The 27,132-nt window shown below is 43.9% G+C and overlaps 2 protein-coding genes and 1 pseudogene across 3 annotated transcripts; 1 reads left to right on the forward strand and 2 right to left on the reverse strand.

Moving 5' to 3' along the window:
• Nucleotides 1–967: 967 nt before the first annotated feature.
• Nucleotides 968–1,907, reverse strand: LOC150068888 (olfactory receptor 7E24-like; annotated as a pseudogene).
• Nucleotides 1,908–10,713: 8,806 nt separating this feature from the next.
• On the forward strand, nucleotides 10,714–11,646 carry LOC150068889 (olfactory receptor-like protein OLF4). Its single transcript, XM_090329505.1, has one exon. The coding sequence runs from the start codon at nucleotides 10,717–10,719 to the stop codon at nucleotides 11,644–11,646; it is 930 nt and encodes a 309-aa protein (XP_090185631.1). The 5' UTR covers nucleotides 10,714–10,716.
• Nucleotides 11,190–26,214, reverse strand: Znf317 (zinc finger protein 317). Of its 2 annotated transcripts, XM_090341809.1 has the most exons (9): nucleotides 26,163–26,214; nucleotides 24,413–24,561; nucleotides 21,773–21,879; nucleotides 21,257–21,396; nucleotides 20,630–20,756; nucleotides 20,193–20,288; nucleotides 18,659–18,741; nucleotides 16,433–17,748; nucleotides 11,190–11,721 (listed from the first exon to the last, which is right to left on the reverse strand). In XM_090341809.1, coding segments are annotated over exons 3-9 (1,806 nt in total). In that variant the 5' UTR covers nucleotides 21,816–21,879; nucleotides 24,413–24,561; nucleotides 26,163–26,214; the 3' UTR covers nucleotides 11,190–11,720. The 2 variants fall into 2 exon arrangements, with proteins under 2 accessions (XP_090197935.1, XP_090197929.1); XM_090341803.1 differs by lacking the exon at nucleotides 11,190–11,721 and having other exon boundaries at nucleotides 15,088–17,748.
• Between the last annotated feature and the right edge of the window lie 918 nt (nucleotides 26,215–27,132).

Raw genomic sequence — 27,132 nt, forward strand, 5'->3', positions numbered from 1 at the left:
GTAAAAAAGATAAAAAATAGAAGGAAGAAAGGAAAAAAGGAGGGAAGGAAAAAAGGAGGGAAGGAAGAAGGAAGGAAGGAATAAAAACGGATCCTAACAAATGACAGAAAAATATGTTTACACTATAAAATCCTAATCAATAAATTTATTATGATTGAAAAAGAAAACTCTCCTTTTACTAGAGAACATGAGCTTTTTCTGTACTTGAATAAGGATGTTAACTTTGTTCACAATGAATAGAATGACTTCAGGAACTACAGGCACAATTATGGCCACCAAGAAACGGAGAAGAGGATACTATCGATTTAATCTCCAATTTTTGCACCCTCAGTGGAGAGATTCAGCACAACTTCCTTTGTTCTCTGAGAGTAGTTACTTCTTAGGCTACCTTTATTTCTTATGTTACCATTGACCCACCCAGAGCACTACTCAAGAAGAAAATAAAACGCATTTGTAATCTTAATAAGAATAATTTAATATAGGTTGGGTCAGTAATTACTAAAAGTTGAAGTCACAGGTGAAAAAGTGTGGTAACATGAAACTGCAGCTCTAGAAATGAGCTACAACCTCAGGAAATAAGGAAAATAAGAAAGAGATTGGATTTCTTTCTGCATGATGTCTTTCCCTGACCACTAACGAAGAACCACAAAGTCCAAATGCTCCCTCCCAAACAGGCATCTGGGAAACAAAGGGAGAAAGAGGAAAAGATCAGAGTCTCCTTTACTGCTTTGCAGTCAATCCACCAATGACCTAACTTCCTCCCTCTAGTTCCCCACTATCTCCAGATTTTACCACCCTTCAACCGTGCTACAGGCTGTAGTTCACACCTTGAACCCAGGACCCTTTGTAGCATTGACCCAAAATAATAGCAGTTCCAGATCAAAGACAGTCCTGGTGAGAAACAACATGGAAATAAAAGGGGGTAAGAGCTAACAAAAGCCATGTTTTCTAGATGTTATTTGGCAGTGTCTGGATGTCAGGCTATTATTTTAAGACATTTCCTGAGGCCTGTCTTGATATCCCTGTTCCTCAACCCGTAGACAAAAGGGTTCAGCATAGGAGTGAGCATGGGATACATTACTGTGACAATCATCACTCTTGAGGGATCATACGAGACAATGGAGCTGAAGTATTCCCCCATCCCAGTCCCATAAAATAAGCACACCACTGAGAGATGAGACCCACAAGTAGAGAATGCTTTATATTTCCCACATGTGGATGGGATTTTCAGAGTGGCAGAGATAATTTGGACATAAGAATAAAGGATACCTGAAACTGGAACACCCCCAAAGAGCACACTGATGAGATAGATGAAGATACTAATGGTAGAATTATAATTGCAGGCAAGCTTAAGGAGTTGAGGAGGGTCACAGAAAAAGTGAGAGATTTCTACGTCTTTGCAGAAGGTAAGTTGTGACACTATCACACTGTGAGTCAGGGAGTCCAAAAGGCCTGGTGAACAATGCCAGCAGGATCAACAAACCACACAGACAGTGGTTCATGACAGCTGGGTAGTGCAAAGGTTGGCAGATGGCCACCAAACGATCATAAGCCATCACTGAGAGCAGCTGACTGTCCAAACCTCCACACAGGGCAAAGAGAAACACCTGAATTAGGTACCCAGTGTAGCTGATAGATTGGCTGCGTGTCTGCAGGTTCACCAGCATCTTGGGGACGATGGTGGAGATGAAGCAGATGTCATCCAAGGAGAGGATGGAGAGGAAGAAGTACATGGGGGTGTGGAGGTGGGGGTCAGAGGTGATGGTCAGGATGATGAGCAGATTTTCGAGCAAGGCAACCAGGCAGATGGACAGGAATAATCCAGACAGGAAAGGTTGCAGTGCTGTGTCCTCAGTGAGTCCCTGGAGCTGGAATTTCAAGACACCAGTTCGATTCATTGGCTTCATGCAGCACAATTACCTTTCAGAAAAATGAATAGAACCTGTAAGAAAGGAAAGAAGCATGGCTAATGGAGACCCATGACTCTAGGATATAAGTTTAAGCAATTCATAAATACAGTTCTCACACATGTTTAGCATGATTCCTCATTTATGGCAAAAATGCCTTTGCTTTAGTACTGTCCCCAAATCACTTTCACTTGTTCCTACGTAATTCTACTTCACAAAAAGCAGAATGCCTATGTCTTCCACTAAGCTAAGCTTCTACAAGGGCAAAAGTAATTAGATGTTAAAATAGGTATCCTTTCCAGAGTCGCTGAACAAGTTTACATTCCTACCAAGAGTTGAGTACAGCTCCCAGTTTGGTCACATACATGCCAATATCTGTTATTATTAGGTACTTGATAATGGCCATTCTAACTGGGGTGAGGTGGAATCCTAGGATAGTTGTCATTTGGCTTTAAGGCCAAAGCTGTTAAATATTAATTGGCTATTTTTTACTACTTCTTCTGAGAAGTCTCTCTTTAAGTCATTAGCTCATTAATTGGGTTGTCATTTCTTTGAGGATTTATTTGAGGGGGTGTTTTTTTTTTACCTCTGAGAATATTTTACCTTTAAGAATACCTTGACTGAGGTACATCTGGTAAGTATATTTTCCTGTTCTGTGATCTTTCTATTTAGCCTGTTAGCTATGTCCTTTTCCATGCAGAAACTTTTGTTTGTTGCAATCCCATTTATTCTTGGATTAGTTGTGACTCTATCTTTTATTTGACAGCAATTCCACTCCTGAGCATTTATCAAATTGAACACAAATGGGGCCACACTAAAGCTACCAGCACAAGTCTGGCCAGTCTGGGCAGGAAAGTCTGTGGACCTCTTATCTCCAATTAACCACAAGAAAACTGGAAGTGGCACTGTGGTTCAAAGTGGTACAACACTAGCCTTAAGCAAAAAAGAACTCAGCGACAGTACCTAGGCCCTAAGTTCAAGTTCCACAACTGACAACAAAAACTAATATTAATTATAGAACACCAAAAAAACAAAACAAAACAAAAACCCAGAGTTAAGGTTTTAGGATTTCAGACATATAAAATCCTTAAAAATGTAAATTACTCCACTGTGAAAAAATGACCAATTAATGAATGGTAAGCTGGGAAGAGAATGTATATAAAATGCCACAAGAGAAAGCAATGTGGAGCCAGGCATGGTGGCTCAAACCTGTAATCCTAGGTTCTCAGGAGGCTGAGATCTGAGGATCAAGGTTCAAAGCCTACCCAGGCACTAAAGAACGTGAGACTTTTATCTCCAATTAACAACTAGAAAATGGGAAGTGGGGCTGTGGCTCAAGGGGTAGGGCTGTATCCTTGAACTGAAGAGTTCAGGGACAGCGCCCAGGCCCAGAGTTCAAGCCCCATGACCTACCAGAAAAAATTGGTGAGTGATGCCTGTGGAAGACAGATGTGGCTGGGAACAGAGCTGTGAATGAAGAGTCCTGAAGACTGCAGCAGAAAGAGAATATAAAAGCATCATTAGATTCTGAGGTGGCATTTTTTACATATTGCGGCTCTCCCATCTATCTGTTCACCCCACTAGTTCTGCTTCTCTGAGGGAGGAGTAAGTGGGTTCTTAACAGTCCCTCCATCAGCGCCATGGGCCCTGACACTCACAGGGCTGAGTCTGACTCTCTGCTGGGGCCGTCCAGAAGTTCAGATCCACTGTTCTCTCCTGTCTGATGGATAGTGAAGGGTTGAAAGTTTGTTTATTGTTTTTTGGGTTTTTTTTTTTTGCTAGAAAGCAGAATCAGAGGTGGACATCTTGATGAAATGATGACCTTGGAAAGAAAAGATTTCACATATATGGCTCATTGTTGTAGACCCAACAATCTGCAAAGCCTATGGGCATAATCAATTATCTGTACTCGGCATAGCTTTGAGGCGCCCAGCCCACAGAACTCACAATTAGCCTAATTGGTTCATTCTTTCCCAATCTCTTAAGGCTTGCCAATAGTAATGGAAGAGGAAAAGAGAGCAAAAGGTAGGGTCCAGGCCCATCCTGATTTGAAAAAGCTGGCTTGTAGGTTTTTGCAGCTAACTTGCAATTTTAATTATCTCCAAAAATAATTGTGAGGCTAAGTTACAAAGCTCGCCCTGTAATCCTGGCTACTCAGAAGGCTGAGATCTGAGGATCATGGTTCAAAGACACTTTTTTCCCAACTAACTCTATGGCCCAAGTGGTAGAGTACCTTGAGCAAGTAAAGCTCAGGCCCAGAGTTCAAAACCCAAGGACAGGTACAAAAAAACCCCAAACCATTGTGTAATTTTAATTTTATGGCTTTGATACCTGTAAGTCTATTATATTTATCCATCCTATGCTTGAGGGCAAACTGTGTTTTCTAATACAAAAATCTGATGCAAGGCCGGAAGCTGGGTGAAGTTATAGTTCCAAGCACTCATGTAGCATATGTGAAGCCCTCAACTTCATCTGGTGCTAATTCTATTCTCTCATTCTCTCGATGAAGATTCATGTCTCTAAAAGGATGTTTATACAGTACTTTCTTGGGAGTTTTCTTGGAGATTTATGGTGTTTTGCTTTGCTTATTCAAATTTATAGACTGTTTTTTCTTTGTAATTTGGTACATATGAGTATACAAGAAAACTACTATTAATAACAAATTAAAAGCCTAAATGGAAAGATACTTCCTATTTGTGACTTTAATTAGTATTAAGATGCCTATAAGATATTTAATGTTATTTCTGTAAAAGTTTATATAAAATCATAAGAGACCCTGAATAGCCAATGAAAAACATGAACAAAGCTGTGAAGATCATATCTCCTGATGTCAAACTATGTTACAAAGTTACAGCAATCAAGAGCATGGTACTGGGGCCGGGAGTTTGACCTACTGGTAGAGTGCTTGCCTAGTATGCACAAAGACCCGGGTTCGATTCCTTGGTACCACATACATAGAAAAAATGCCAGAAGTGGTGCTGTGGTTCAAGTGGTAGAGCTCTAGCCTTGAGAACCCAAGGACAAAACTGATGCCCTGAGCCCAAGCCCAGGACTGGCAAAAAAGAGAGCATGGTACTGGTATAAAAGAAAGACACAGAATTTTGAGACAAACTTCAACCACATAATATTGCAAGCTATTGATCATTAGGAGTTTGGGGAGGGAAGAGAAAGAGGCTCTGTTGGGAACTAGTGGGTTGGGGCTTGGATAAAGATAAAAGAGGATGATGGATATGGTAAAAATCAGTCCACATGAATGAAAATGGAATAATGAAATCTGCTGAAATCAGGGTTGGGAGAGACAGGGAGAATGATTAAAGGGGTGACAGATGAAGATGCATTGTATTCATAAACTGACATGTTGAATTGAAATCCCTTTGTATATATAAAAATTGAAGAGAAAGAAATATGTCAAAATTGTATTTAGGGATGGGATGAGGGGTCAGAGAAAGTACTAGAGCAAGGATTAATGGGAATACATTATACACATGCATAGATATGTCTACCCCATTTTGTATGGCTGAAAAGAAATGCAATAAAAAACAGATTACAGGACTCAGAAATGCATGAATATAAAAATCAACTAAACTTTGACAAGAACATGAACAGGAAAAGCAGAGCCTATGCACTAATGTACTGATTGTGTATAACTGTAATTCCAACAGTAGTTTAAGATAATAGAATCATAAATTTAAGGCCATCTGGAGTGGCATATTTAAGACTGTCTCAAAAAGAAAAATACTGTTATTGGAAATCTTGGTTATCCAAATGAAGAATAAAATTGGATCCTTTCACAAATAGTAACTCAATGGGTTAACTATGCAGCCCGCAAAAATAAAAATTCTAGAAGAAAACAGACCAAAAAAACCTTTCTTGTTTTTATTTTGATGCCAAGAGAGGGACTTAGCTTGGGATCTTATGCCTTCGTCTGCCTTTTATAGTCAAGGCTGGTGCTTTATCTCTTAAACTACAGCTCCACTTCTGGCTTCTTGGTGGTTAATTGGGAAATAAGTGTCTCTTAGATTTATCTGCCTGGTCTGACTTTGAACCATAATCCTTTGACCTCTTGGATTACAGGAGTTAGCCATCAGGGTCCAGGACCTGAGTTCAAGCTTTATTAATTGCACAAAAATAGTCAAGAAAGTGTCTTAAGTGTCTTTACCTTCCCCATCTGCCCTGCCCAAATTATATGATAGTGAATATGTTCATTTGATTTACAAGTTCATGATGTATTTAGATTTATCACACTATACTCCTTGCATATATGCAATCTTTGCCAGTTTTATAGAATGAAGGCTGAGCAATTATGGAATTTATATACTTACTTAGAACTTGCTAATTTCCTTTAAGTAGCCCACAGTATGACACAAGGCAGCAAAGCAGGGTGTTACCTAAGGCTGTAATGGTTGAAAGATTCTACTGGGAGAGGAAATGCTTGCAAGATCATGAATTCATGCCTGAGGACTCAGGTTTTCATTGACTATTGACATTCCTAAGTCCTTTGCTTCTTGGTGAATATTTCCATAACAACTGTTTTTCCATTGGTAAGAGAAGATAAGTAACATAAAGACAGAGTAGAGGGGCCAGGTGTGTGGTCTAGTGGTAGAATGCTTGCCTAGAGTGCATGAGCCCTGGTTTGAATTCCTTGATATCACACATGCAGGAAGGAAGGAAGGAAGGAAGGAAGGAAGGAAGGAAGGAAGGAAGGAAGGAAGGAAGGAAGGAAGGAAGGGAGGGAGGGAGGGAGGGAGGGAGGGAGGGAGGGAGGGAGGGAGGGAGGGAGGGAGGGAGGGAGAGGGGGAGGGAGGGAGGGAGAGGGGGAGGGAAGGAGGGAGGGAGAGAGGGAGGGAGGGAGGGAAGAAGGAAGGGAAAGAGACAAAGTAGAGATTGGAAAAAAAAAAAGCAGGGCTCCAGTAATCCTAGTTAGTCAAGAAGTTGAGATGAGTGAATTGCAGTTTGAAGTCAGCCCAGACAGGAAACTCGGTGAAACTCTTATCTCCAATAAACTACTCAGAAAAAGCCAGAAGTGGCACTGTGGCTCAAGTGGTAGAGCACTTTCCTTGAACAGAAAGAGGCTCAGGGCCAGGGCCCAGGTCCAGAGTTCAAGTCCCAGCACCAGTAAAAACAAAACAAAACATAAAATGAATAACAAAAGAACCCTTCAAAAATTTTTTTTTAAAAAAACAAGCATCATTTTGTACCTAAATCTCAAGATGAACACCTCTGTTTTGTCACAATTTTGGCTGGAACAAGTCACCAGCTCAAAGGAATGGGACCAGATAGTGGCTTGGATATACATGAGAGGTAAGAGTTGTTAAACACAGTATTAGGAAAAAAATAAGAACACTGCTCACTGCCAACTCTTACCGTTTAACAGGATATTTGACTCAAAGTAAATTGGATTTGAGAGATGGCATTTGTTTTCCTGGTACAGCCCACAATTCATCTATCATGGCACCATGATCTAGTGAAAAGAGCCTAGAGAAGAAATGAGAATTCAGGTGGAACTGTGGATGATTTAGGCATCTGGACAGACTCTATCTGTCCCTGGCTATGCAGGGACAAGCAACATGGCTCCTCTTCCATCACTGCTGTCTCTTCTAGGGCATTACATCCATCTGGAGCCATTTGGTGTCCAAATTGGACATATCTCGAGTTGCTTCAGATCTTTTCACAGTGTGTAAAGAGCTCACCTTGTGGCAGAATGTATTTTCTTTAGCTTACTTGGCATCCATTGTTCCTGAAGTGGTACTAGAATTACACATCACCTGATGGCAGAGATGGATTAGGACAAACATGTTGTCTGTCAGTTGCATGGTTATATAATTGTCTTGGTATGTGGACATTCAGATAGCCACAATGTCATCAGTAGTGTAATCTTCTGGGACCACTGTCATCAAGGTGGCACAATCACTAACCAAAAGTTTGTTCTATAACACATGACTTAAGTGTGCTTTTGGCCCTATGAATTTTATACACCTGCCATCCTAGCTACTCAGAAAACTTAGATCTGGACAACTATGGTACAAGGCCATCCTGGCAAGAAAGGCCATGGTTCATCTCCGATGAACCATCAAAAAACTAATAGTGTAAATGTGGCTGGAGTGGTACCATGCGATCCCTGAGTAAAAATGCTAAGGGTCAGCACACTGAGTTCAAGCCCCAGTCTTAGCATACCATACACACACATCATGAACCTGAAGTCATTTTATGCTATATAATATATAGTATATTATACTATATAATATATAGTTGAGAGACTGTAGTTATTTCCCAAGATGAATGTAGAAGATAGGTGTTGGAAAAAGATATATTTGTATACTTCCACTAATATATATTTAATAAACAAAATACACATAACCAAAATATGTTTAATGTACCTTTACAAATTTGTACAAAATGAAGTCTTGTGAGCTTTTTCTGACTTATGCTCATGAAAAAGTACAGTTGGAAAAAATAGGAAGGAGGAGCCAGGAGTGTGACCTAGTGGTAGAGTGCTTGCCTAGCATACACAAAGCCCTGGATTTGTTTTCTTGGTACCACATACACAGAAAAAGCCGGAAGTGGTGCTGTAGCTCAAGTGGTAGAGCTCTAGCTTCGAGGAAGCTCAAGGACAGCGTCCAGGCCCTTAGTTCAAGACCCAGGATTATCAAAAGGAAGGAAGGAAGGAAGGAAGGAAGGAAGGAAGGAAGGAAGGAAGGAAGGAAGGAAGGAAGGAAGGAAGGAAGGAAAACCAACTTTTTACACTTTCTGTCAAGATTTTCCATGGAGAAAAACTCTATGTCCACTTTTATCCTGTGGTAGTTTGGGTCTGAAATATACCCTGAAAGCTAATGTGTTGAAAGACTCAGTCCCCAATGCAGTGTTCAGAGCTGGGGCATTAAGGAGATGATCAGATGGTGAGGGGCAGCCTGACCTGCTCAATGGATGAACCCACTGATGGATTCCTAATTAGGTGCATTATTGGAGTTGGTAGAAAGTGTAAATGGTGAGGCCAATTGGAAGAAGTGAGTTGATAGGAGACGTGCCTCTGAAAGGCCTATTTTGTCCCTGCCCCCTCCTCTCTGCTTTCATGTCCCAGTCAAAAAGGAAACATCCTTAACGCAAGATCGAAGCCATCATGTTCTACCTCTCCACAGGCTAAAAGCCATCCATTCAGCCAAGACTGAAACCTCTTAAAATCATGAACTAGAGTAAATATTTCCTGCTGTAAGTTGCTTCTCACAGAAACCTTCAAAGGATGAAGAAAATAACAGATACCGTTATTATGAAAAGGCATTCAAGTTCTACCTTTTATTGTTTGTGTTAACGTTGGCAATTCTCTCAAAGAAAAAATTACAACTTACTCATAACATGATAGGGTTAAAATAATAAAACAACCTTGTGTATTTCTTCTCTGGATTTCTATAGAGACATGACTAAAGACTTTACCCTTAGACTTGTGAAAACTAGAGATGGGGTAAGATGTTTCTGAAGGGAAGCTGGATACTCTATAGAGACAACACTCAAGAGGAGAAATTCTTAGAGAAGAAAAAGCGTAATTGGAACTGGGATCTGGAGCTGTGTGGAAAGCCCCAGAGTGGGTTCACCGCACAATTCCTTGATTCTCAGGAGGAAAACTCCAGACACAATCAAAACAGTGATTTATTTAATGAGGAGCCCGAGGGTCGAACCCCAAACAAATCCCTCTGTGTTTGAGTTCACAGCTCACGGACTATGCCAGGTGTCTGTCAGTCTCAAGGTCTTGCGCTTGCCTCTTTCTTGAGGCTGCCCTTGGCCAATGAAACCTAGCTCTTTTCAGAACTCCCAGGGCAATGCCCTAGCTTTGTTCCCAAAGTGCTACAGCAAACAGGTAAGGGGAAAGAAAGGATGAAGTTGGGAGAGATGGGGGAGAATGATGAAAGGGTGACATTGATCAAGAAGCCTTGGACTCATTAAATAAAAGATAAAATAAGTTAATGAATATTTTTGGCCATGTCTGTATTCTGTAGTTACTTAGGTGGCTGAGATGTGAGGACTGTAATTTGAAGCCAGCCTGGTCAGAATCATCTGTGGGTTAATTTTTTTTAAATTACTTGTGCTGGTTTGAACTGATTGTGCTATGCCCTCAGCATAGCAAAGTAAGAATAAAAGGCTGTCATTCTCTACGTTCAACTGAGAACCTTTCAAGACTTCAGTCATTCTTTTATTTTTCAACGCTAGGAATGGAGCCCCGGGTTTCACACATGCTAAGCATATAGGCTACTGCTGAATCAGAATCCTATCCCGTAACTTTGTTTCATCAGAGGAAACTGCCCCTACTGCACCCACAAACTGTCTTGTCATTCATATGGTAAATCCTGGCACAGAACCCACCATGTACAGTTCTCTCTTGATCAGTGGTAGATTGGCTTTAGGCCATCTCTAAACCTGTGAGGCTTCAGGTTCCCTGAATAAAATGGCGTAGCATACTGTCCTGGGTGCTAGAAATCCTTGCTAGATGATGATTTCTAGTTCCTAGTGCAATGCAAATACTAAGTGAATAGTACTTATGCTGTACTTGTAATGAAGTAATGGCAAGAAAGAATATCTGTACACATTGAAGACAGTCACAGTTGGGATGGAGGCTCCTGATCATTCTGACTGGGTCTGATGAGATTACAGGAGTGTGGAACCATGCTACTCTCCATCCTGGGCTTCAAATTCAGAGCAGTCGATTACTAGAGATTTCCAGGATAAAATGGAAGGATCCATGAAGAAACGCACTGGCAATGTATGACTTATGCCTCTTGACAATTTTTCCTTCTTCTCCAGTTCATCTTCCTCAAGTTACATGGAAGCAGGGAACCAAACAGCTATTTCAAAATTTGTCCTTCTGGGATTTTCCAAAGAGGACCTGCAGCCTTTCCTGTTTGAACTGTTCCTGTCTATGTACCTGATCTGTGTGCTTGGAAATGTGCTCATCATCCTGGCCGTCACCTCTGACCCCCACCTCCACACCCCCATGTACTTCTTCCTCTCCAACCTCTCCTTTAATGACATCTGTTTCACCTCCACTACAGTGCCCACAATGTTGATGAACACAATAGCCCAGAACAAAACCATTACCTACGAAGGATGCCTTACCCAGATGCATTTTTTCATGGTTTTCTCTGGACTGGATAGTTTGTTACTGACCGTGATGGCCTATGACCGGTACGTGGCCATCTGTTACCCTCTGCACTATATGGTTCTCATGACCCCTCGCCTCTGTGGTGTCCTGCTTCTACTGTCCTGGCTGATCTGTCACACTTATTCCTTGCTTCAAAGTTTGATGGTTCTGAGGGTCTCCTTCCATGAAGAGCAGGAAGTCCCCCACTTTTTCTGTGAGCTTGCTCCAATTCTCAAGGTTGCCTGCTCGGACACCTTTGCCAATGATGTCCTACTGTACTGTATCACTGGCCTGCTGGGTATAATCCCCCTGACTGGGATTCTACTTTCTTACTATAGAATTGTCACCTCAATAGCGGTCATTTCCTCTTCTAGAGGGAGGTACAAGGCCTTTTCCACCTGTGGGTCTCACCTCTTGGTTGTCTCCTTGTTCTATGGTTCTGGCTTTGGGGTGTACCTCACCTCTGAAACAGCTCGCCCTTCCAGACACGGGCCGATGGTGGCTTCGGTGATGTACACAGTGGTGGCCCCCACGCTGAACCCCTTCATCTACAGTCTGAGGAACAAGGACCTGAAGGGGGCACTAAAAAGACTTTTTCACTGGAATTGGTAGGCTTCATTCAGGTCATCAGGTGTGCTTGAGGAAGAAATGGAAGGTGGCTGAGTAATATAAATGAGTACAAAGCACCTGTGGAAGAAAGAAAAAAATTAAAAAAAAAACAAGTTCAAGTATACAGGCAGGGAGGGATAAGACAAGTCAAGTAATGCATACCTACCTACACAATTCTGGCCCATCTAACCCCTCTCAGTTGTTCAAGGTTCCAGCCTCCTGCCTGCAGGCCCACTCTTTTCCCTGTCTTGATCTGGTGACATCTGGATTGTCTTGCTGTTAACCTTTCACTGTATATTCAAATTATGAATCTTTCTTGGGTGTGGTGCTTGCAATCTGGGGAAAGGGGTGTAACTCAAGGATAGAGTGCTTGCCTAGCATGTAAGAGGCCCTGAGCACCATCTTCAGAACACCATTTGTTCCATCTATCTCATCTATCCATTCAACCATTCGTCCATCATCTTTTCTCCTTCCCTCCTTCCTTCCTTCCTCACCCTGTCTGGCTGCTTGTCTAATCTACCTGTTTCATCTATCCATTCATGATTCATCATCTGTCCTTCCTCTCTCCTTCCCTCCCTCCCTCTCTCTCTACCTACCTATGGTTGCTACCCATCTAGGCTGAGGGCTTCCTTAGCGAACCTTTTACTGTGTACTTTAGGAAGCAGCAAGCTCTGTGAATGTAGTTCAGTGGTGGTAGAATATGTTTGGTTGCATGAGGCCCTGAAAGGAAAATTCAGCCTATCTGCACAATCCCACATATCTGAAATAAAAGTAAAGCCACAGCATTATCCTTTCCTGATCACATGTCCCCAAATCTCATTTCCTTTTCAGATGCCTGACCGCCACCTACACTCCCATTCCAGCTTACCTAGCACTTGTTTTGAGAGGGACGGGGCACAATGGTTGAAGAGTATTATTATGAATTTGAATCTGTAACATTTTTTATTATTCTTGTGATGAAACTTAGGGCTCATGTCCAGCTGTATTAACTTATTAATATATGCTACACAATCTCCCCCCATAAGTATCTACTTCATTGCCCCTTGGGTAAGGAATGTTATGTATCATCCTTTCTTTTCTGAATCAGGACGGGTCTATCCATTGCTGCTCCTGGAACGTCTCCCTAAGCTTTCCACACTTCTTTGTGAATTGGTTCAATAGCAACTGCTTGGGGTCTCTTGGACTACCCCTGCTAATAGGCTTGTTTATATTTCTCTTCCAAAACCTTTATTTGCCTTATGGAGCTCTCTTTCTTGCTCAAACCTAAGTGCAGAGAAATGAATTGATACTGCACATGTACAGAATATCCCCTAGAGAGGAAAAATCATTACTGTATGAACTGTGCCTTGCTGGAGACTCCAGGAATTAAAAACAGAGTAAGATGGGATTAATCACAAGTCCCCTCTGGAGACTGCAGGAGGCATTTTGTCTGAGGACTGGCAGGAAAATGCAATGAGGTACAAGATCCCTGAGCTATATCAGGGCTTATGGGAACTCATTATTTGCTGCTACCCAGAAGACTGGTGTGATGGAGGAATTGGGCACGGAGGGAGCAGTCATGCTGGATTCCCAAGGCTCTTAATCAAAGCAATTACTCCATCTCTTAACTCTGGGAAGCATTCTTTCTGAGCTCCTAAGGTCTAATCTCCAGAGAATGTTTCCCTTTAGTCTAACGCAAGGCAAGAACTAATAAGTGATTGCTATTATTTTCACTCATGAGCCATGGAAAACTTTTCAGCAAGGCCCACACATCATTTGAGCATGTTTCCCTTAGGGAGGTGCAAGTAACTGTAACCTCAGAACTATGTGGTGTCAGAAAGCAGGGACTCTAGGAAGCCAAATGGAAACCTTAGAAAATCAGTAAGCAAATACCTACTCACTGTGCCCTCTGGCCCAGCTGACACTGGTATGAAAGAAATCAAGACGTTCCTACCTCTCTTCCTCTACAGAGGGTGGGTGACTCCTTCACAGGAGTATTGAAAAGAATATGGTCAATCCTTGGGAAGAGTTTAAGTCTCAATCTCCTTGAAGCAAAGAAAATTTGGCAGTCTCTGGGAATCAGGTTTCCTTATTTAGTCTTTGATGGAGTAACTAGTTGGCTTAGGAATCAAACATTGAATCAGTTGCTAGTGGTTCATGCCTACGATTCTAGCTACTCAGAAGGCCTGAGAGCTGAGAGTACAGGTTCAAAGCCAGCCCAGCTGGACAGTTATAAAAGAATCTTATTGTCAATTAACCTGCAAAATGTCAGAAGTGGGAGTGTGACTCATGTGGTAGAGCACCAGACTTGAGTAAAAAAGCAAGAGCCCTGAGTTCTAGCCACACTATAAGAACAAAAACAAAACAAAATTAAAAAAAGGAAATCAACATTTGAAACCAACAAAATTAGCAGTTGGCTGAAGTAATAGTGCTCTTAAAATGAAAGTTCTTAAAATGAAAGTGCTTTTTTTCTTGAGCAACAGAGTAAGACCAAATAGGATAAAAGTGGACAAAAGGAGAGAGAGATATCGATCTAAGCTGGAGGTCTAGCTTAACGGCAGAGTGCTTGTTTAGCATGCTCCACACTGGATTCTAGTCCAAGCACCAACAAACAAAACCTCCAAAATAAAAAGAAAAATACAGATTAACACTTCTTGAAAGCAAGAAAGTTTTAACCTGACATTGTTAAAGAATACTTTTCACTTCTCACAATGAGAACCACAAAAATCTCACAGAAAACAGAACAAAACAAAAACCTGGAATTGATCTGTCAAGATAGAAAACACACTTAAGACTCTTCCAGATACTTTCCAAATCTGCTTCTCACTCACTTCCTCTCCTCAGCAGGCTCGGAACCTGAAATCTGCAATTTCTCTTGAGGATTTGTATTTCTGTGCAACTATTCCTGAAAAGGTCAAATGGTCAACAACAATTGTGCATCATCCACAGCACAGTCTTAACAGACCAACCTGTTATCTTCCAAGCTAACCAGCAATTCCTCCAAAGCATTTGCTACATCCGAGATATATCTGCCTGTACTGACTGCAAAAACTCATATATAGTCACATGAACACAGAGGCACTATTTTCTCTTAGTGCCTGCCAGGGACTGGCTCTAGGTCAAAATCAAATGCTTAAGTTCTTTTACATAAATGGCACAGTGTTTGCATAGGACTAGAAGTATTGCTTTAGGAGGAAGTACAAAGAGAAGCTACCTGTGTGTTCTGTATAGAAGCATGGCTCTCGTGGTAAGAGTGCTGGCTGTGAGCAAATGAGCCAAGCAAAGAGGTCCTGAACTGAACTCCAGTAATAGCGTATGTGCGGGAAGACACATACCCTTAAAATCCATACTCATTCATGGCCACATTACAGCTTATGTAAGAGACAACAGAGGCTACCTCAGCAGTGAGCAGGGGTAGGGATCCAGCCAGTAAAGCAACAAAAGCAATGGAATAGCCACAGCAGCTTAAGTCATTAACCAGTTTTATTTGTCTTCATATAATAAGAAGTGAAATAACAACTCTGAGTCTGGTGTGGACATTCAGAGCTACAGGAAGCCAGGATCACTGCAAGATAGGGTCTGCAGTATCTTCTTAGACTGTAGCTTTCGTCCTCATGGCTAAACAGATGAACCTGTCAACACTAGGTCCTGGAGGGGAAGACCAGAAAAACAGAATGTAGACAGAACCCACTGCTCATTTGTCAGTCAGTGGCAGTGGATGGTACCAGTTCCAACCGAAACTGTTTTCAATAACTCAACTTGCATAGAACCTGAACTCTTAGGTAAGAAGGAAGACTGGGGAAACACCTGTCTGTAGACCACAGCACACCAAAAGATCCTTGTGATCAAGACTTTATACCTGGATCACCATGCACTTGGATCTGACACCAGCAAGATAGGCACCAACAATTCTCCTCTTAATCCAGTAAAGAACAATGCTAAATATGCCATTGGTCAAATAAGCTATTCAGAAGGAAATTGGCAGGTTATCAAGAATGAAACTGCAGCAAAAATACTCACATACAAACCTTTTTGTGAAGAGGAGTATAACCGTGAGTGTAAGGACTAAGTATGAATGAGCTCGGGCATGTCTGCATGAATGAAAACTAAGTGCAATCCCACACTCACAAGAGAAACCACTGGGGTCTCCCTCCAATGCACACTGCTTGCCGCAGGCACCAGCAAGGAGGCTGGGCACAAACCATTTCTGCATAAGATTATCAAGCATAAAATTCTCTCACGCTGCCTGTAAGAACTGCATTACAGTTACAAGTTTTCAAAAGAAAAGATGGCATTTCATGGCAGATGTGCTTAATGAGAACCATAAGACCTGAGGGGCTGCTGCAGACAACTGTGGAATCAGAGACTGCCTCAATAACACTGACAAGGCAGTGAACATAACTTACTCATGTGGGGACTCTTGGGCATCACACATGGCTGCTATGTGCCCACAGCACCATCCCCCATTCTAGAAGCCAAAAATGTCTGGAGACATTTTTGGGGCCCTTGGGCCCTACCCCTTGCTTGATGGATTCTGTGCTTTGGTAGTCCATTAGGAGAGGCCATCCTGCCACTTCAGTGGTGGAGATGGCCCCTCGTGAGCCCAGAAGATGAGAAGCCCTGAAATGGTGTTCAACCCTAAATGCCAAGCTGCGCTTCGCTCTCCAATTTCTTGTGTGTTTAAGAGTTCGATGGGTGTTCAAGTCTTCCCCGGAATGCAGGTGCAAGATCACTCATGGAAATAACCGTCTGCTTATGACTTTGCTCAGGTCCTGTGGGCGTCAGGTTTTGCTCACCCCTGAGTACTCACTAGAGCCTTTTCCACACAGATGGTGCAAAGAGTTTCTCTCCCCGGTGGGTCTTCAGGTGGCTCCTGAGAGAGGAGTGGTCGCTGAAGGCCTTCCCGCAGGAGAGGCACTCATAAGGCTTCTCGCCCGTGTGGATCCGCCGGTGCACCGTCAGGTTCGAGCCTATGCTGAAGGCTTTCCCGCAGTGGTCACACTCGTATGGCTTCTCCCCTGTGTGACTCCGCGTGTGGGTCCTCAGTGTGGACTGGTTCCGGAAGGCCTTTCCACACTGCCGGCACTCCACGCGTTTCTTCACCAGGTGGACGCTCATGTGTCTCCTGCGGGACAGGTAGTCGCCGAAGACTTTGCCGCAGGCTGCGCACTCGTAGCGCCTTTCCTGAGTGTGGATCTTCCGGTGCGCAGTGAGGTTGGAGCTGGCACTGAAAGCCTTGCCGCACAGGTCACAGCCATACGGCTTCTCTCCGGTGTGGGAGTTCATGTGCGTCTTCAGGATGGACTGGTTCCGGAAGCTTTTCCCACACTGGCGACACTCCACGGGCTTCTTCACGGTGTGCAGTCTCATGTGCTTCCGCCGCGACAGGAGGTCCCCGAAGGCCTTCCCGCAGTCTTTGCACTGGTAGCTCTTCTGCACCAGGTGGTTCTTCCTGTGCAGGTTGAAGTTGGACTTCCAGCGGAAGGCCTTGCCGCACTGCGCGCAGGCATACGGCTTCTCCCCGGTGTGGTTCCGCACGTGCTCCTTCAGGTGCGACGGGTGCTGGAAGGCTTTCCCGCAGTCCCTGCACGTGTAAGGCCTCTCACCGGTGTGGGTCCGCTTGTGCGCAATGAGGTGGCAGCTGCGGCCGTAGGCTTTGCCACACTCCTCACACTTGTAGGGTCTCTCGCCGGTGTGGACCCGCGTGTGGATCTTCAGGGCGGACGGGGTGCGGAAGGCATTCCCGCACTGGCCGCAGTCAAAGGGCTTCTCTTGGAGGTGAGTTCTTGCATGGCTCCGCAAGGCCGATGAGTCATTGAAGGCCTTCCCGCAGGCCCTGCACTCATAGGGCTTCTCCCCGGTGTGGATTCGCCGGTGCCGAGTCAGCGAGGCGCTGGTGGTGAAGGCTTTCTGACACTGGTGGCATTCGTGCATCTTCCTCTCCTCGTACATGCTCATGTGCTGAGCTGGGTGGGTCCTGGCCTTGAAGGAGAGCCCACAAGTGTGATGGTGATAGGGTCTCTGGACGACGGGATTCACCAGTGGCTGCCGAAGGTGAGGGCCCAGGCTTAAGACTTCCAGGAAGTCAGCATAGCCGGAAGACTTGTCCGGGGGCAGGCTCCTTTCCTGTCAATTAAACAGGGTTGAGAGTGGATCTGGGAATTTCCAGTCCTGATTAATTAAAAACAAAAACAAGCAAACAAAAAAACCAAACAAAAAAAACCGATTTGGCCAATGCTAAGAACTAAACCAAAAGCTTCGTGAATTCTCTCCACCATGGCGCCCCAGCTCCAGCCTTACATCTGGACACAGCACACCCTCCTCACACCATCCAATGACTGGAGATGTCCTGATTGGAAAGTTCCTGCCTCCTTTAGCTCTATCCAAGAGAAAAGGCAGCTGATAACACACCAGAAATCCCAGCACTCAGAAAGCTGGGTCGAGAGGACTCAAGGCTCCAGGGCTTTCTAAGCCATGAGTCATCAAATAAACAACAAAATGGAAACCAGTGGAAGGGGCTCTGCGGCTCAAAATAGTATAGTGCTGGCCTTGGGGCAAGAAAGTTCAGGGAAAAGTGCTCAGGCACAGAGTTCAAGCCTCACAACTAACAAAAACAAAAAACTACCCCAAAAACCTCCACATCTGGATTTCAACCAAACTTGGCCCTAAGCTAGTGGGGGAGGGGGGATAACTGCATTGTAATGAACATGTACCACTTTTTTTTCCTGGTCATTATTTCCTATAAAATATCAGGTATCACTTGTATCTGCACTGGACATCTGGAGAAAACTTAAAGCAGACAGGAGGACATGGCTGGGTTCGATGTACATACTGTATCGTACCATTTAATATAAGAAACTTGAGCCTCCTCAAATGCTGATGGGTCTGGGAACAGTTAGCAAGGCCCAGTGATAATCAGCATCTCTGGAAGCCTGGGCTCCTCTTTTCCTCTGGTCTTGTTTCTGACTACTTCCCAAGTAGAGCCACTCATCACTTCTAAGGTCGAAGATCCAAAAGTATCCAAAGGAAATCTTACCATTGTCATACTACGGGACACTTCCTTCCCAAAGAGGTCTTCCATGAGAATTGACCACTTGGCTTTAGATGGGGTCTCCCAATCTGAAACGAGTTGGAGAACCATTAACTTGCTGGGGAAAAAAAAAGAAAAAATAGCTAATGAGGGACAATGGGAACACAACCAGCTGGATTTCTTTGCAAACACGAACTGTGCACTGTGAAATCCATTGTAAAAAGGATCCAAATATGGGCAAGACAACTGTGAAAATCATTGGCTGTGTCACTACAGAAACTGGTGTACAAATCCTTCAAACAGTTAAAACTAGGGCTGTGAGCACAGCCTAGTAATAGTGTGCTTGCTTGCCTAGCATACACAAAGGCCTGGGTTTGATTCCCGGGTACCAAATACATAGAAAAAGCTGGAAATGGCACTGTGGCTCAAGTGACAGAAAATAAAAAATTTAAATAGCCAGGTACCAGTGGCTCATGCCTGTAATCATAGCTACTCAGGGACATGAGATCTGAGGACCATGGTTTGAAGCCAGCCTGAGCAAGAAGTCTTTGAGACTCTTTATTACTAATTAGCTACCAAAGAAACCAGAGCTGTGGCTCAAGTGGCCTTGAGTGGAAAAAAATTACAGATAATAGCACCCAGGCTGCAAGTTCAAGTCCCTGAACTAGCACCTAATAACAATAAATTAATAAATAGATAGAAGTAAAATTAAGAATAGAACTTCTATAAAGACCAAACATCCCACTTCAGGATTACATCAAACTAAGTAGTCTGTTTATTACTGAACTACTTGTAGCCCCACTTTTACCAAATCACTGTTCACAAGAGCCCAAATAAGTTAAATGAGCTAAGGTGCTTATCAGTGAATGGGAAAAAAAAAAAAGTTTTTACATTACATTTAGACAGTGGGGTGTTATTCTTCCATAAAAAAAATTATGTTTTTCAAGAAAATGGATATGAGCAACTAGAAATTGTCATATGATCTAAGAGGGAGCAACCAATCCCATAGACAAGTGTCCCGTTTTCTTTCATATGAGGAATCTAGGAGGTGAGGCAGAGGCCATGAAAAGGGGAGAGTATGTCTGCTAGGCAGAAGGAAGGGGGAAGAGGTGAAGGAGGAACAAAGGAGTTGAACATGGCTGTGTGTGTGTTGTGTGCGCATGTGTGCACACGAGTGCCATGTTGAGTCCTTCAGGACAGCTAATAGATGACAATAAAATCCAGATGTGTACATTACAGGGGAAGACTGACATGGTGTAACACTGGCAATAGAATCCTGACAGTCAAGTCAATTGGTTCACACACGACGATGCCACTGCCACGCTGTGAGGCAGCCAGAGGATGCCCTCACCAGAAGGGCTACCCGTATTTTTTTGGAGCCTTTGGAGATGGAAATGATACAAAACTTTCCTTCTTTTATTGCTTCTAAGCCTCAGGTGCTTCTTTACAGAAACAGGAAATGGATGGATACCCACCCTCCGCTGTCATCACTGATGAAAACCAAGTCAAAAGCAGGTGCATCTGCCTGCTGTTCACTCACTCGAAAGTGGGCTCTGCTCCATGCTCCTCTCCTCTGTCCTCGGCTCCTCCTCCTGCTCCAAGTGTGAGATGAGGCTGGGTTTGCTAACCTGGTACCCTGTTCAGGAGGGGAAACACACGTTGAGGAAGGGCTGTGCAGAGGAGAACCCCTTTCTGTTCAGCCTGGGGCAGCATTTTTGTACCTCTGGGTCTGCAGGGGGACAAATCTGACTAAGGAAGAACAAAATGGTGGCGTCACCTTTCTAAGAAACACAAATTTTTTTTTTTTTTTACAGTTCAATAAAATTACAAATACCTATAGAGTTCATCCTGCCAAACAGTCTCAGAAACCTATGGAGGCCATAGGTTTTCACGAGGAAAAGGCCCCCAAGGTCACAGTGAATGGGATGATTTCTGGAGACTGCCTGGTCCTGCGAGATGTGGCAGGGCCAACCTTACCTAGGGAGGTCAGGTTGCTGTAGTTCTCCAGCATCACGTCCTTGTACAGCTTTCTCTGGGAGGAATCCAACAGGGGCCACTCCTTCTCGGTGAAGTCCACAGCTATGTCCTGGAAAGTCACTGATTCCTGTACAGCACACACAGTTGGGGACAGTCAGCAATCTGCTATGGGTGTTCACAGGAAGATGGCAGATGAAAGATTGGGCACCAGACTCAACACTAGATGTCCAGGGGATGTGTCCTAGGACTTGGCATCTATTCTGGATGGTAAGTCCCCAAACAACTTTTCCATTGTGAGGGGATCTTGTTGCTGTTTCAGTTCTTCAAATGCAAGGCTGGAAGGGCCCCAGTCAGTCACTCCCTAACCCTCGCCTGAGGCATTTCCCTTCTGCCTCTAGGTCTAAGCATGAGTGGGTCTGAGCACTAGGCCAGCCTGAGAGAAACACTTGTTACATAAATTCCTGATTTATGAAGCCAGCCAGCCAGTCACCACCCCTAGCTCTCTCCTGGGCTCTGAGAAGCCATCCGGAAGCCTGTGAGAATCTCAAGAAATCCTTAAGAAGGTAGTGGGAGCAGTCCAAAAAATAAATGCTCATTCTACTCTAGGGCCCTGAGACCTATATGTACCTGAGAAGGAACACTGGTTGGTGTGCAAGACTCCAGACCATGCCAAGCAAACAGCTCCAAATTCTGGGGACAGTGATGGCGTTTTGACGAAAAAGGAAACTCTGCCTCTTGGAGACAGGCGGGGTCCTGGATAGACATAGCTACAGGAAGAAGTAAAATGGATAACAATCAGCTGTCTGCAGCAACTGTGAATGCCCACATCCCCAGAAGCAAGCATGCCCACACCATCTGTCCATAAACCAGAGCAGCCCTCCTTGCTCCTTTCAGACACAGAAATAAAAACAGGGTGTTGTGTCCATGCGAAGCAAGACACAGGTTGAACATTTTGTACATGAAACACTCAGGACTGTAAACATTTCATGTTTCAGAATGTGGGGAGGCTGTTCTAATACTGCAAATTGAAGAGAGAAGTGGTGGCCCACCATGTTTGTTCTGCTCCCCTACTCCTGGAAGCCTTGCTTGGTCTCCACATCCCCCTGATCTCTGACTTCTGAAGGCAGCAAGCCAGGCACTTACCCAGAGCAGCCATACTGTGGGGCTGGTGGTCAACATTCCTCATGGGCAGGGAACGGAGACAAGGAGGAAGCTGCTCCCCTGTTCACGGGCTTCTCTGATAGGGGCATCTGTGGTAAAAGAAACCAGGAAGGTCAGAGGCTGTCTGTCTGTCTGTCCTACTCACTGAGGACAATGCTCAGCCTTGCCTTCTTGGCTTTTCCCTTTCCTTAAGCAAGGCAGCAGGTGTGTGCTCTGCCTCAGGTAGGATGGAGACTCTCTCCCCTAAAGCGCTGCTCCACTCACCTCCTCTGTAACACACCCCCACAACACTTCTGTCCTTCCTGTCATCTTGAAGGTCCAATGTGTCAAGGATGGCTTCATCCATGAAGAAGACCCATGTAGGACAATCTCAAATCCTCCTACATACACGCACACACATGTATGTGCACATATGAATGCAGCCTTGAGTGAAAAAGGGATAGTGCTGAGGCCCTGAATTCAAGCCCCAGTAGTGCTGTGCACAAACACAATAAAAAGAGAAAAGAAAAGAGAATTCTCAACTGTATCAATGTCCTAGTAGGGCACATTGGCTCACACCTGTAATTATCTCAGGAGGCTGAGATCTGAAGATTGTGGTTCAAAGCCAGCCCAGGCATGAAAGTCCATGAGACTCTTATCTACAATTAACCACTGGAGAACTGTAAGTGGTACTGTGGCTCAAAGTGGTACAGTGCTAGCTTTGAGCTGAAGAGCTCAGGGACAGTACCCAGGCTCCGAGTTCAAGCCCCACAACCGACCGCCGCCCCCCACAAAATTACCAATGCTCTACAGACCAATTTTGCTAGATTTTCTGGATTGAAAATATCTCTTAAAGTTCAAAGTATAAATCCATGGTGAAGTGTTAGCTTAGAAGCACAAGGCTCTAGGTTCACGTATATAAATGCAAAAGCTGAGCATGGTGGCACATAACTAATCCCAGCAACTGGAAGTTCAGTGGCCAGCCTTCTTACACAGCAACACCCTGGACACAAAGAATTAAATTAAAAAAAAAAATTCAAAATTCAAAAGACCTTGAAGATTAAGAACAAGGATAAGACAGAAAAACTTTCAAGAGGTTCTATACTATTAGCTATCTGGATATAGAAAGCTATGGAGAAAAGATCTGTAGAAGAGAGCTACACAAAGTCTTTGAGCTTTAACAAGAACACAAAACAATCCATCAGAGAAAAGATTCTTTCCATCTAATCAATGGTGTCTTTTGAAACAATGCAGTAAAAAAACAAAAAACAAAAAACAAAAACCTATTCTCACTGCAGACACAAAAACAAACATAAATTTTAGAAAGATGAATCCAACACTGAAAAATTAAAAAAAAAAATCCCCAAACAGAATATTTCCAATGTCCTTGAGTTATACAACAAAAGAAAACGATTGGTAGGTACAGTACTGTATTCTGAGTACTACGGAATCATGGGGATAGAATGGCCCAGTAGATGAATCGGTAATGAAACATGCTATACATGTATATATGTATACCCACAATAATAATGGATACTGATTGGCTTTAAGAAATGTGTGAAATGGACAGATTCTGAGCACAGAGACATGTAAATAAGAACTGACACAGAAGATGTTTGATGATCTCACTTACATGAGATTTTAGAGAAGACAGAATCATAAAGATAGAGATGAGGGGCCGGGAGTTTGGCCTAGTGGTAGAGTGCTTGCCAAGCATGCACAAAGACCCAAGTTCGATTCCTCAGTACCATATACATAGAAAAAAAAAGCCAGAAGTGGTGCTAAGGCTCAAGTGGTAGAGCTCTAGAGAAAGTCTAAGGACAGTGCTCAGGCCCTGAGCTCAAGCCCAAGGCTGGCAAAAAAAAAAAAAAAAAAATGGGAACGAGAACTTACTCTTTGGTGGGTTAAATTTAATTTAGGAATGACAAAGGAGTTCTGAAGATACATAGTAAAGATACTGGCATAGGCCAGGCACCAGTGCCTCGCACATATCTGTAATCCCAGCTCCCTGAGACACGTGAATCACAGTTTAGGCCAGCCTGAGGGGAAAAGGTTACTAGGCTCTATGTACACAATAACCAGAAAGAACAAGGCTGAAGAGTGGCTCAAATGGCAGAGTACCAGCCTAGCAAGTGTGAGGCTGTAAGTTCAAACCCTGGTACTACCACCAAAAAAAAAAAAAAAGACTGTTTATATGGTAAATGTACTAGAATGCCACTGATCTATCTGAATTCTAGGCCTCCTTCCTGCTTTTTTTAATTTAGGCTGGTATTCAACCACATCAGTTACACTTCTAATTCTTTTTGCTGGTTTAATTGGAGATAAAAGAGTCTCCCAAAAGGCTCACTTGTGGATGTACACTTACTTTGCGGCTGAGATCTGATGATTAGGGCTTTGAAGCCTTATCTCCAGTTAACTACCAGAAAACCCAAAGTAGCTAGCTGATGGCTTCCTTGGGGCTAGTGCCTTGGTGGGACCACCGAGAATCTGTAAGGTCTAGAACCTTCTCAGAAGATCTTGTGAAGTTAACAGGGATGCCCGTGCTCAGGCACAAGCCTTCGGGGCCAGGTGGCTCCAGTCTGAGATGGCACTACTCGGAGTTCAGGCCTGTGGAACTTCCCCCCATTCTGCAGGGGTACAAACCAGATCAGAGTCCAGCTTCTAGGCAATTCTTCACCTCCACTGCCACCAGGGATTGTTGTCAGGGCTGCAAGGTGTCACCAAGAGCTACTGGCCTAAAGAGGCCCTGGATGGGGACCACTGTTTCTTGGAACAACTGCAAAATGCATTTCCTGCAAAACACACAAAACGAAGACAGGTCAGTCAGAATGCTACAGACTTTGGGATGGGGGGATGAACCTGGCAGATCTACTGTTTAATTTTTCTTTATACCAGAGTGAGGCTGTCACCTGGTCTTGTTTTCACAAGACCCTGGTCTTTTCAGAATCTATATTGGGTTTTAGTACAGGGAGAGGCAAGTGTGGCTAGGATGTGAGATTCCATGGGAATCGGTAGACTCAGGCCTCCTACACAGTACCCAAGTCCCAGCCCCACCTCACACAATGCCAGACCAGTCACCTTCCAGCAAGAAGAAATACACCACCAAAGTTAAATAGACATGGAAATAACAAAATTATGAAATGCAAAAACATGTCATATAAGAAAAAGCAAAATTCCAACTAGACTTTTGATTGTATGCTGATCCTAAAGCTTGAACTCAGGGCCTGGACACTTAAGTTTGTGTTGTTCAAATCTAGTGCACTTGAGCCACAGCTCTACTTTCAGATTTTTTTGGTGGTTAGAGACAAGAGTTTCCCGGACTTACATACCCAGGCTGGCTTTGAACCATGATCCTTAGATCTCAGCCTCCTCAATAGCTAGGATGACAGGTGTGATCCACCAGCTACCAGCATCCAACTCGACTTTAAAAAACAAAAAATCGCTGCCTAACCAAGCATAGCTACTGACTCAGGTCTATAATCCTAACACTCAAGTGGGATTTTGAGTTCTAGGCCAGCTTCATCTACATTAAGAGCCTATACGGAGAAAACAAAAACAAAACCAAATAACCATTATGTATTAGAAATGAAAGCATTTCTAAAACATTACAGCTATATGCGAGTAAATGAGGAACACCTTGGACTGTACAGTTTGACTGGTGGATAAATGGAAAAAATTTTGAAAGAAAATTTTCCATAACAAAATACCTAGTATCCCTCTGACCCTCACAGGAACTGAGGTAGAGACCCAGAAAGCCAGGAATAACCAAGGATGTAGCTAATCAAAAGTCCAGTTGATAAAGGCCTAGAGCACTAGAAAAGCTTTTTTTTTTTTTTTCTAACTGAAGACTACCCTTCATGAGAAACTACCTTGGAAGGAAACACTTCCAATAAAGTTGATTCTCTTTCAAATGCGTAAACAAAGCAGGACTGCCTCAGATTTGCTAACCAAGTCCGGTCATTTCCAATCTAGGGGAAGAAAACAATACTGGGTACAATTTACAGGAAAATACAAGTGCCTGTCTGTCCCGGCCGGCTTCGAAACGCGGTCCTCAGATCTCAGCCTCCCGAGCGGCTGGGATTGCAGGCGTGAGCACCAGTGCCCGGATTTACCTTATTTTACTTAATAATAAAAAAAAGATCAGTGTAAAACACACCCTCGAACTGGCTGTCCGGCTTCGGGGTCTCCATTTCCCACCCCCCCGGACCAGTGTCGGGGTCACCATGGGGGAAAAGAGCTGAAAGCGGGACCCGACAGGCCTGCTGACAGAACCGAGGGGACACGTCTCAGGAACGGCCGCCTGAGGATGAAAAACTCATAGGAGAGGTCTGGGGGATTCGGGGGGCTGGGGAGGAAGAGGTCCCCAACGGGCAAAACGGAGCTGGTCACTTACCTTGCCTTCACCCATGTGTTTTCACTTCGACCGCCTCCGGAGAGTAATGGCTTCCGCTTCACTTCCGCCTTCTAAATCTCGCGGGATCGCATTGGCTGAGTCCAAGCCGGAAGAAGGGGGGCCCGCGAGCAGCCTTCTGGGAAATGTAGTCCTCCCGGCCTAGGGAGGCTTGGTGATGGTGTTCAGGTGTAAGAATCTGACCAGCAAGCACATTCCCCAATTTTTCTTTTGTCCTACAAATCCATCCTTCATTTTCTTCTCGTCCTGATTTAGATCAGGCTCTTTTTTTTAAGCCAGGCCCCTTTGCTTTGTGTATTATTTGTACAGTTAAAAACACAAAGAGCAGGATGCAGGTGACTCACATCTGGCATCCTAGGTACTCAGGAGGCTGAAACCAGGAGGATCCAGGTTCAAAGCCAGCCTGGATAGAAAAGTTCATGCGACTTCATCTTCAGTGGACCAGCAAAATTCTGGACCAGAGATGCCACTCAGGTTGGTAGCATGAGCAGTGTGTGTCAAGGAACCCTAGCAAAAGCACAGGTCCCCACAATTTAAGCCCCACACATGCAGACACCAAGCAAACCACACAGACCTCACACCTACTGAATTACAGTGCAGGTAGGGAAGCTGGCTTTGCTCATTTCTACCCTCACCCCGGCCTTTTGGCATGTGCCACTCTCTGCTTGCCAACTCTGACTACCTTCTCTCCCCACTTCCTCCCCCACCAATAACTTTCTAGCAACATCTCTGTGTTCCTTACTGCTAAATTTTCTTCCAAGAAATAACTCGTGGTGTTAATGAGAGGCTCCCATTCTTGGGGATGCCATTATTTTCAGCACCACGGTTTTGGGACAGCTCCCAAGGCTTTGGAAATACATTGGTATTCAAGGGCCTAGTTAAAACACAAATTGTGGCCAGGAGTTTGGCTTCCTGGTGGTGGAGTGCTTGCCTAGCATGAAAGAAGATCTGA

Source organism: Megascapheus bottae, chromosome 1, assembly GCF_031878675.1.
Source record: "Megascapheus bottae isolate mThoBot1 chromosome 1, mThoBot2.hap1, whole genome shotgun sequence".
Lineage (NCBI taxonomy): Eukaryota > Metazoa > Chordata > Mammalia > Rodentia > Geomyidae > Megascapheus > Megascapheus bottae.

Bases quoted from the DNA above. Each gene is read 5' to 3' on its own strand.
- LOC150068889 (XM_090329505.1), top strand. From the start codon at position 10,717: ATGGAAGCAGGGAACCAAACAGCTATTTCAAAATTTGTCCTTCTGGGA.
- Znf317 (XM_090341809.1), bottom strand. From the start codon at position 21,815: ATGAGGAATGTTGACCACCAGCCCCACAGTATGGCTGCTCTGG. The intron at 21,397-21,772 runs GTAAGTGCCTGG...TTCTTCCTGTAG, and splicing joins CCACAGTATGGCTGCTCTGG to CTATGTCTATCCAGGACCCC. The intron at 20,289-20,629 runs GTAAGGTTGGCC...CCTCCTGAACAG, and splicing joins CAGCAACCTGACCTCCCTAG to GGTACCAGGTTAGCAAACCC.